This window comes from Nomascus leucogenys, chromosome 8 (genome assembly GCF_006542625.1).
Source record: "Nomascus leucogenys isolate Asia chromosome 8, Asia_NLE_v1, whole genome shotgun sequence".
In the NCBI taxonomy this organism is placed as follows: Eukaryota; Metazoa; Chordata; class Mammalia; order Primates; family Hylobatidae; genus Nomascus; species Nomascus leucogenys.
In genome coordinates, this window is record NC_044388.1 from 77,165,962 (window position 1) to 77,177,239 (window position 11,278).

The window sequence follows — 11,278 nt, forward strand, 5'->3', positions numbered from 1 at the left end:
TGTGTGCAACAATGTGCCTTAGAGAGTGTGGTGAAAGAACACTTGATATTTCAGGAAATCGATCTCAGGGCAGTAAACGCCTTGCCCCGTGTCACCCAGCCACAGAGCTGGGCCAGAACCCAGGTATCCCACCCCAGCCAGGCAGGCTGCCCAACTGGAGGAGATGCTCCTGCAGCCACATCCATGGCTTCTGGGCTGCCAATGCAGCCATGAATGACAGAGCAGACGGACAGGGAGCCTAGCTCAGTGCTCAGCCCAGACAGCACAGAGCCAGCCAGGTGCACCAGACACACCAGACAGGTGGCCACTGGGGCAGTGGCTCCTGCCCAGCAGGTGAGAACAAGACCCACGCCAGGACCCTGAGTCCTGCACTGGCGTCAGTATTTTCTGAAAGGCACTGTTCTTCATTTAAAAATTTTAAAATGCATTAAGCTGGAATCTAGTGCCAGCCCCCTGTTTCACATCATACTTATCTGAGGGGCCTGCCAAAGAGTGCAGATTTGTACCCAGGTGACCAGGCTCCAACGACATCCTGCACACTCGGCGGCACCTCCGCACCTGGCGAGCCTTGCTTCCCTGCTGTCCTTGTGGGTGAACAGTGAAAGCTACTTCCCAGATGAGGGACCTGAAGCTCAGACCAGGCACAGTTCAAGGCAGGGACTCAGATACAGGTCTCGACCCTGAGCCTGGGCTGCATCCAGCACCATCCTCAAGCACCCCAAGACCCACCCCCCTCTCCAGCCCTGCCTGGGTCAACCCCAGGGTGCTGGCCCCCCTTGGCCTATAAGAGCCATTGTGCGCTCCAAGCCCTCCCCTCGGCAGCTGGGGCTTCTCCCGAGGCTGCCTTGGCCCAGCCTCTTCATGGTCCTGCTCTGGAGTCTCCTCAGATGCGGTACAACCCCCACGATGTGCTGCTCAGGAGGGACTGGGGGGTCCTGTCCTTGGAAACAGCCTGGAGCCCACTGGAACCAAGCCATTTGGCAGATTCTGCTCTGTGTCGTAAACCTTTACCTAAGGGGCTTGGCGAGCCAGGATTCGTCAGACGTTCACACTTCATGTGGAGGTTCTCATCTGCCCCTCACCACAGCCGCGAGGGTGGACTCTGGTTATTCCCATGTTGTGGATGAAGAATTTGAGGCATTGGCCGTCTAGTGATTGGTGTGGCTTTAGCCTAGGCACTGTTGGAAGCTGGGCTACATTATTCTTTGTTGTGGGGGCTGTGCTGTGCATTGTAGGACATTTAGCAGCATCCCTGGCCTCCTCTTACAAGATGCTAGTAGCACCCATGTGTCAAGACATTGCTGAATATTCCCTAGGGAAGAGGGAGTGCAAAATTGCCCCATGTAGGAGCCACTGCTTTAAGGAGCCTAAGGGCTCCGACAGCCTTGTCCTCAGTAGGAAGAGATCACCCTTGGCCTGGATTCTGTCCATCCTGTTGGCACAGGCATGAGAAGCCTGCTTTTGTCATTTTGCTGTCCCCAAGCCCAGGATCCACTGTGGCCAGTGTGCCCACCTGTCTCCCTCCATGAGGGGAGCCATTCTGCCCTGCCGTGTTCCTCCTGCTGGGGTGCTCCCACCCACCCTGGCATGTCCATCACTGGCTTGAGAACTCAGCACTGAAGGGATCCCCTCCAGCTTTTCCAGAGGGAGACACTGAGGCCCAGGGAGAGGGGACTTGCCCAGCCAATAATATCAGTGGGATCAGACTTTGAACTTCCTCCCTTTGGGGGGCGCCCAGGGCTGAAGAGTGGAGAAAAATAATTTCTGACACACATAGGCCTTCATGTTCCTAGAAAAGTCCTCAATTAGAGGTAGAAAAAAAAAAAAAAAGGAAAGAGAGAGAGAGAGAAAGGAAGGAAGGAAAGAAAGAAGCCCTAGACCCTGTTTCCCCTTCCTGAAGCTTCGGCAGCATTTCACCATCCCCCTCTGCTTCTGCGTCCAGCCCTCCTTGCAGTTTCCATGTGCACTTGACTGAGGCTGGTGGGAACCCCGAGGGGGGACTACAAAAGGCATCCAGCGGGATCCACCCACCAAGTGTCATTGCCTTCCCACTTACACACCCCTGGTAATGGGAGGCTCACTCCCTCAGCCTGAGCACTCATCATTTAAAAACCTCTTGTCTGATAACGTGTTGGTTTTCTCATGAGAAAATTGCCCAAAATGGGTTCATTTTGACATACCTACTGCTCTGTGTGCTAAAACAAGCCTTATGCCTCTACATGTTCGCCAGGAGAGGCATCTGCCAGCTCTCCTGCCTAGAGATGGCTTTTTGTCATGATTTACTGAAGGCCTTCACCCTGGGCCGCCAACTTAGAGCTTGAGAAATGCCCGGGCGTCTCGGGTAGGCTAATCGCTGCTGATGCATTTATTGAAAGTCTAATTATTTGGTTGTAAATCACATCATTTCGCTCAGCAGCGTTTACATCGAGACGTTTGTTCACAATAACTTGGCGTGTGTGTCTTTGGCTTGTCACTGTGAAGGCTGCTTTGGAAGCTGTGGGCAGGATGCAGATGTTGGCCACGTGGCCCTCCTAAGCTCCTTTATCCCGGCTCCCTTAACTATTAGAACATCTCAGCTAGAAGGAGCCTCCATGCCCCCTGCCCCACGCCTCAGACAGTTGGAGAACCCATTCACACAGTGAGATGCACTTACATCCTGGTCCCCTGGCATGGGAAGCCCTGATAGCCTTGCATGGTGACTTTGCAGGCAAGTTGCTTCTCCCTCAGGCCCTTAGTCTTCTCATCTGTGCAGTGGGTATCTTGCATATAATGCCAGCCCTCCCAGCTTCCTTGGGAGGCCACAGGTTAGTCCAGTCATGGACCAAGGGAGCGTTTAAGGTCTTCTCAGCCATGCCAGAGGTAGGCCAGGCCCTGTGTGAGTGGGATCTGCCTGGGCTCTGGGTGAGTAATTGGACCACAGAGGTGGACTGTTGAAATATTTGCTGCGGTGAAGCCACATCTCTCACAGTGTTGGGGCAGTGTCTGTAGGGAGGTAGCCCAGGTCCAGGCTGCAGCTCTCCATGCATTTGGGATTCTTGGCTTTCTGCTAAGATAGCAGGGCCCTCTCTTTGCTGAATGCTGTACTGAAACAGTGGCCTAATTCTCTTCAGAGAGCTCTCTACCGCCTCTTTATCTACCACACATTGAGGGAGAATGGGGTCGTGTGTCTGCCTGGCAGGCGGGCACCCACTCTGGCTCTGTGAAGATTCAGTGGACTTGTGTTCAGTCTCACTTCTCGCCTCAGTGGCTGCATAGTCCCAGGCCAGTCACTTGAGCCCTGTGACTCTGTTTCCCCACCTGAAATCTGTAGGCCCATCTCTTGGTGTTGCTATGAAGAGGTACATAGAGCTCTTGGCAGCATGGCCACAGTCGGTAAGATGGGTAATGCTGTGCTTCTGGAATCTTCTAGCACTAGTGTTGCTAAAGTGGCTGCATCCTGCCCGCGGGTGTGAGGAGAGTTTGTTTAGAGGCATAGACCTAGCGAAATGTCTCACTTCCCTGGAGGTCAAAGAGGCGGCAGGAGGAGAGCAGAAGTTGTGAGTCATAAAGGTACTGCTTTCAAGAGGCAGAATTGCCTGGGGTTATGGCAGGAACTACCCATTTTGCAGGCTTGTAGGTGACCACGGAGGTAGCTTGCCATGGTCACCCTCCAGGCTGGCTCTCTCACCCACATCACAGCAGGTTAGCATTACAGCTGGGCCTGACTCCCTTCAATTCCGCACAAACTTCCCTGTTTGCCTCCATCCTGTTGGAAGCAAGTACATGTCTGTGGGGGTGGAAGGGCCCTCCCCCATGCCAAGCATAGAGGCGGTGCTCCCAGGGCTCAGAGTGTGAGCACTCGCTGCCCTGCTCACCAAGGCCAAGGGACCTGCGACACCTCCCTCCCCTGAGAATTATCTGGCAACTGATGGCTGAGTGCACTTTAAATGCACAAGCTCATTCTGTCTCCTTCCACCGACCTGGCCCAGGAATCTTCGCACAATGTAAGATTTAAATGTTTAAAATGGCCCAACAGCTTTGTGCCACATTCTTTGGGGTAATAGAAAATAAAGTCATAAGAAAGAGTAGGGGTAAAAAATACCAAAATAAAATAGCCCAACAAGAAGAAAAGACGCAGCCACTTAGAGCCCGAGTAGGGAGGGGCAGGGCCAGCGCTCACCTTACCCCTTCAAGAAGACCATGATTTTGCAAGGGAACTTGTCTCACATTCATGTTTTATTTAGGGTTGGGCAGGGGGCACTGGGCGGCTGAGCGGCCTCAGGAATAAGTCCTTTCCAAATCCTAAGGGAAGAAGACTCTGGCGCATTCTTCCCTGTGGCCTCCCTGGGGGAGACTTTCTGATGTGAAAAGCATGTGCCTGTGTACTCACCTCATAGGGATGACCCTCCGGAAGCTCCCCAGTCCTTCCCACTCTGCCAGTTCCCACTGGCTTATCCTGGGACTGTTGCTGACTGGAGAAAGCATCCACTGTATCCAGCCTCAGAGTGGGCAGCTTCTCCCTTTGCTGGGCCACAGTCAGGGACAAGGTCGACCAGCCACCAGCCTGCCCTGGGAAGCTTACGTCTGGAGGGGAGGACGCATGGGGCCTCATTGTCCTGGCTCTGGGCAGACCTTGGTGGGTGGATGGATGGATAGATGGAGGGATGGATGGACGGACGGATAGATGGGTGGATGGGTGATGGGCACAGTGCCCCAGCTGTATGCCAGGCATGTATGTGTGCCCAGAGGCCAGAGGGGGCTAAGGCTCAGCCTGCTGAGAAACATCACAATGGGCTGACAGGATTCTCAACCTCCAGTTCTCACCAAGCTGCAGGGAAGCCAGATCTTGGGGCAGAAAGAGGCCAACGGGTAGCTGAGCAGAGGCAGATGAGGCTGTGGTGGGAGCTTCAGCGCCTTGAATGCCAGGCTTTGGAGTTCAACAAACATAGGTTCAAATCCTAGCCCTACCATGTCCCATGAGACACAAACTTCCTGAGCCTCAGTTTCCCCATCTGTAAACAGTGATCATTCTAACAACTTATAGTTGTTTGCTCTACAGTTTAAATGAGATAATATGTGGCAACAGCTCAGCTCAGAGCCCAGTACCCAGTAGGGGCTCTTGAAGTACTGGGTGTTGTTACATCTGTTTTGGCCACGAGGAGCCTTCGATGGTTTTGACCTGAGGGCTAATGTTCTGGGGACATCTGGGTCAGGACAGCAGCTCCCCACGCACCTTTCAAGCTAAGGTAAACCAGAAATCCCCTCTGTGTCTGGAGTCCTATAACTGGGTCCCACACGTTAGTCCCAAAGGCCAATTTCCATCTTTCTCCTGCATGAATATTATATGCAAGTATTTTTAAGTCATTTCATCATGAAAAGAAGCGATTTAACATAACTATTACCCAGGATTCTTCATGAAATATGCATCAAGCAATTAGGTCTAAAAGCGAGAGGTGAGGCCTCGCACCCTGCTCAGCGGCCGGCAGCTGCAGGGTGAGTAATGTTTTATTAAAGACCGTGATTGCGCTGTGAGGTGGGGCCTGTTATTAGCCCTGCATGCCCGACACGTTTGATAATCCTGATGATGAGGAGTTGCTTTTTCTGATGATAATGAGCGATCTGAACGCCTGTGACAGCTCCAGCACCCCGGCCTCTGCCAGCCCTACAAGACTCATTAGACAGGTCACCCACCAGAGACACCTCTCATTGTGACTTTGCCCTCGCAAGATGTCCTATCAAAGGAGACGTGGCTGATGCAGGAGCTTGGCAGGCACAGCAGCCTGTTGAAGCTCCCCGGGGGCAGTGCCCTCCCTGAACGACGATGGTGCTAATGATGGTGCCGAGGTGCGGAAGCCCACGCTGCCTTGAAGAAGGGTGGGAGGAGATGTGGTCCGGAGCCCAGCTCCCCTGGCTCGGGATGCAAGGCTGGGGCTCTGGGTTCACCTGCAGCCTGCCTTGCTGCGCACCTTGGGCCAGGGTAATGTATTCTCTGGCCTCAGTTTCCTCCACGGTACCCCAGGGGAGTGAGAGGTGACCCCCAGGCTGCTTGCAGCTCAGAATACATGCTGCCCGGAGCAGCCATACTCCTTGCCTGATGAACCCCTCTGTTCTCCACAGAAATGCTCGTGCTTCCTTTGCTCGTGCTCACGTCTCCTTTTGTGTGAAGGTGGGAGTCACTGCAGGCACTCCTGGCAGCTGCTTTTAAATCTTCAACTGTTAGGTGGCATCTCCCTCACGGGGACCTTAACCAATGAGAATGTATTGTCACAGCACGTCTCCTGGCTGTGTGTGTCCAAGGCGTCACCTGACCCTTGCATTGGTCGAGGATTGGCAGATAGTCTCGGGACCTCGGACCCCTGGGGGGCGGTCACCACCCTGCCTTTCAGGCTGGGGGGCTCCACCAATCAGAACATGCCATTTCCAATCCTCGGCACAGCCCCTTGTGTGGGTGCCATGCATTGTCTTTTACTCCCAGCCCCTCTGCTGTCTCTGACCTGCCATCAGCCCTGCACCATGGGCGCAGTGGAGGCGGAAGATCAGCGTGGAGGGGATGTTTGCTCAGAGTCTGACGCCTCTCATCCACCCCCCTGCCTGGCTTCACATGGAGCACCGAGGGTTACATGAGGCCCTCTCTTAGCTCTGGGGAGTGCTGAGTTTAGGAGCACTGACTCTGGGTATCTGCTGCTGATGATCACTGTGTGACTTTGGGCCAGACACCTCCCCTTTCTGCACCTCGGTGCTTCAGGACATAGAGCCTGGCCTACAGGAAGGATTGTCCCTGAAGGCAATCCTGGCCAATGCCCCCAGTGAAAGCAGGACTGGGGATGAGGGCAGCGGTGGAGGGAAGGTGTGAGGCTGCTTGCAGACCCCTTCCTGCAGGAAGCCCTCAGTGGGTAGGCAGCAGATTATGTTTTGCACATGTGGAATCCAGGACCTAGGGCTGGAAGCACCCCCCAGGGTCATCTAGTCAGTCTCCCTGTGGATGCAGCAGGAGAAGGAACAGAGCCCAGCAAGGCACAAGGATAGCCTGAGGGCCAGGGAACCCACGGGGTGCAGTGCTTGAGCCCGGGAGGATCAGCATGTGAACGCGTCTTTCTCTCTCTGCCTGAGAATGGTCAGGTCACAGATTAGGGGTTCATGGAGCCCAAGTGCTGGTCCCAGCTCTGTCTTGGTCTCTGAGCTTCATGACCAGTCTGCCCCATCGGCACAGCCTGGCTCAGGGTGGTAAACTGGTGGGTACTTACACAGGCGAGATAGGAGTGTGTTGGGGGGAGATGAACAGCAGGCTCAGACAGGCAGGAGGCACTTCCAGGGGACGTCTAGACTCTTTTCAGCCTGGCAGCTGCCCCACCTCGCTATCTGTCGACAGCCAAGGTACAGAGAACATTGCACGGCTTTTAATACTTGGTGGCCATTCTAAGCCCCTAATTTGGGAACAGAGGAGCTTAGCTTCTGCTTCGGACTCTGTCAGAGCCATTGCTGCCATCACTGTCCACTTCCCTTGCCAGATGCCGTAGAACAAATTCGTAGGAAATGTTGCCTTCACCCATGAGTTACTCTCCTAACCTTGAAAATGAAACTGGCTTGTTCCCCTGCAGCTTCATACCTGCACACTGGCAGACTCAGTTCCCACCAGCAGCTGTGACCCTCTGCCTGACACCTCCTCCACTCTGTCCCCCAGGCATAGATCTGTGAGAATCACAAAGCCTGCTGGGTCCAGCACCCCAAAAACGTAAGGCCTCTCAGTGCATGCACGCAGAGGGGAATGATGTGCCCAGGGTCATAGCCTCCTCCCTGCTGAGTGTCCCTGGCACCTGAGAGCTCAGCTTTTTAACTCTTCTGCTGTTTTCTCAGCCACACAGTTTCAGCGCATTACTTAAGCAATCATAGCCCTTTCCAAACTGGCACAGATCTGTGGTCTCTTCGGCGTGGCGGGTAGGTGAGTCTTCGCTGGAATGGAGTTTTACATTCTTCTTGTAATACACATGCCGTTTCCTTTCTGCAGCCTAAGCGAGTGCGCCGCCTGCTTCTCAGACGTGTCTAGGCAATTCTCCGATGAAATGACCCTTCACTGAGGAGCAGAGCTTGCCACAGGCTCTGTAATTAGAACATTGCCAGCCTTAAAAAAATCTTGATTTAAATTTCAGTTCTTTACAGGAATTATTCTCTCTTGAAATGTAATTGGCTCTCCCAACGATTTCCTTTAAGCTGAGGGTGACATCTCTAAATACATTATTATGAGCAGACATATTGCTTAGTGCTCGCACTTCATTAAGCATTTGTTCTGTCCATTTGAAAATGGTCCTGGAGCCCAAATTAAGGTGTTAATAGAGTGGGCACTTGTAAGCTTGGGAAGCCCAGTCCTGACTGGAAGACGTGTGTTCAAGCCCCGAGAGCCCCTGTGGGAGCGACAGCGGCGAGGGGCGGAGCTGGAGCAGAAAAGCTGCAAACCTTCAAGTCTGCTCGGAGCTCAGGTTGGGGGAGTCTCCTGGAGGCCATGGAGATGGGGGCAGGTGATTTGTCAGAAGCTCCAGCTTTCTGCCTAAGGGACAGACACCCAATAAAGTGGACTGTGCTTTGGAAAATCTAAAGCATCCACAGGTGTGGTGGCAGAATCATAGTAGAATCATAAAAGGTGTGGAACTGAGTGGGCAGGCAGAGGGCAGGCTGGTGGAGGGGTGAGGGAACCAGTGTGGCTGCAGCCCCAGCGAGAGCTGGGAGAGGTCTGCTGGGGCCAGGCAAATGCTGATGGGAGGACCGTGGCCTTGGCCCTGCGTGAGCTGAGGCAGGCGGGCTGCAAGGGCTGTGGGCACACAGGCTCTCCTCTGATCTCTGAGGAACCCACCCACTGCTTTTCCTTGAGCAGACTTCAGGTGGCTCCTCCCAGGCAGGTCTGAAGCCAAGCATGGTGGACATAGACTGGGCCCTGCTCCGTGGCATGCTCAGAGGAGCCGGGATGGTGGCTAAGTACCTACAGTTCAGGAAGGCATGCGTGTCCTCAGTGCCACCAGATGAAGGAAGGAGCTCTGCCTGTGGGAGCCTGGAAAACCACCCAGCAGAGGCAACACAGGCTGGACCTTGCAGGAGACAGGGTTTATGAAGAAGGGCAGGTAGTACAGACTTTCTGCCCACCTTCCATTGGCTAAGCCAAGTCACATGGCTAACTGCCTACAAGGGAGACTGGGAAATGTAGTCCCTGGCTGCGTGGCCCCTTCCCAGTGACAGTTTCCTACTACTGAAAGGGAAGGACAGATCACTTGCCATCCCTGCCACACAGTTTCCTCCTCTGGAAACTGGGAATGATGACCCCTGCCCTACCCACTTGTCATGGCATTGGCTTAAACAGGCAAGGCTTAAACAGGGATATGCACTGGTAATAGAAGGGCTAAGTTTTGTTTCGTTTTGTTTGGTTTTTCTGAAGAAGCCCCTAGAAGCGCTCAATGTTGGAATGCTCTCCTGTAGCAGTGGCGGCTGCTGCTGGTTCCAGGTCAGATGCTGGCTGCGCTTGGGTGCAGCTGCATTTCATCTGGTCTTGGGCCTCGGTCCTGGCTTGGAGAGGTGCAGCTTGCAACCACTTCATGGCTGGGATTCCTTCTGTCCCAGACAGCTGAGGGAGACCCTTAGCCTCAGCCTGAGTGTCAGAGGGGTAGTTCTGATAATCTCTATGTTTTGTTCACAGGAGCAACCAGGGTTTTATGCACATGAAACTGGCCAAAACCAAAGAGAAATACATTCTGGGTCAGAACAGCCCTCCATTCGACAGTGTCCCAGAAGTCATCCACTACTACACCACCAGAAAGCTGCCCATCAAAGGGGCCGAGCACTTGTCCCTCCTCTATCCTGTGGCTGTGAGGACCCTGTGAGCGGACCAGACCTGCCCTGCTCTGTGACAGAGCCTGAGACTTGGAGGCGCCAGAGGCCCCCCACCAACCAGCCCTGCCACTGTTGCTGGCTGTGTCATTTGTGTTGTGTGTATGGTACTAGCACACCACTGCATGTCTCTAGAATGCTGTTGCCACTGACGGGGGCTGGAGAAGGCCTGGATAAAGACAGAAGGGCGGCAACACACCACCCCAGCCCCCACCCCCACCCCCACCCTCTCCTTGAGTTTCTGTGAATTAAAATATTTGCAAATCCAAAGAGATGCCTTCCAGGATGAACAAAGGCAGACCAGCTCCGAGGGGCGGGGTAGGGTGGGGCGGGAGCTCCCTGGCTGACATCTCTTTGTTCTCCAGCTGTCTCAAATTCACACCTGTGTACGGGGCAAAGTTTTCCCACAGGAGCCCCCCTACTGATGCTGGGAGCCAAATGCTGGTGCTTTGAGAGCCCCTGAGGCCCCGGGGTTCCTGCCCCCGCTGGTGTGTATATGTGTGTCTGTGTGTGTGTGTGAGTACAGATGTGAGAAGGTGGTCACACACAGATGGGTAAGCCCACTGATCTGCTTGTAGTCACTCAGTGTAATCATTAGGTGATCTTCAAGGAATCATTGTGCAGTCAAAAAGAGGATTCAATTATTTATGAATAGGGTGTGTAAATAAAATAGTCATTTAATATATAGCCTTATCCTTTTTTGATATACTGTAGAGGGTCTCTGAGGGGGCAGTGCTGGTTTCACTCCCAGAGCAAGGTGTGTCTCCTCTGGGCTTGCTGCTGTGGCAGGCCCCAGGGAGGGGAGGGAGGCCGAGGACTCAGCTCCAGCCCTCAGCAGCTCTGGACACCAGAGCTGTCTGCTCTGGCAGCTGGGCTGAGGCAGTCGGTAGCACTCTGGGAGTAAACCCAGAGCTCAAAGTTCAGGCTTCAGCAGTGGACATAGTCAGGAGCCTCCAGTGTTGATCAAACAACCAGTCTTTCCCTCCTGCAGTGAGACGTCTGTGTTGACACCCCCCCCCCCCGACCCCGACCCCTGGACACAGCACCCAGCTGGCTACAAAGGGCTCTCTCCCCACTATCTGTCAGCACCACCTGGGACGTATTTAACATGTAGGGAAAGGGAGACAGAGAAGGAACATCATTTGCCCAAAGCCACACAGCTCACCAGCAGCAGAGCGGTTCTGCAGCCAGTGCTCTTTCATTGGTTCTGCATGGCCTTGCTGTCACCCTGCCAATGGAGGAGGGAGAATCCTGACCTCCCAAGGACATTGAGCCCTCAGTGGTCCACACTGCTTCCACACACAAGAACACCTACACACACGCACACACACACACACACGACCTCTCTCTTGCTTGCCGTAGCAGGGTCCTCCCACACAGGCCAGGCAGCCCCGATGAGGCTAAGAGTTTCTCAGCTCTCCTGCTTTTT

The 11,278-nt window shown here is 54.1% G+C and overlaps 1 protein-coding gene across 1 annotated transcript in view; it reads left to right on the top strand.

The window, feature by feature from the left end:
- SHB (SH2 domain containing adaptor protein B) overlaps positions 1-10,534 on the top strand; it is a 150,774-nt gene extending 140,240 nt beyond the window's left edge. Inside the window, exon 6 of the mRNA XM_030817438.1 lies at positions 9,659-10,534. Coding sequence (XP_030673298.1) covers positions 9,659-9,842 — 184 coding nt within the window. The 3' untranslated portion in view covers positions 9,843-10,534. The remainder of the gene's footprint in view (positions 1-9,658) is intronic.
- The last annotated feature ends 744 nt before the right edge of the window (positions 10,535-11,278 follow it).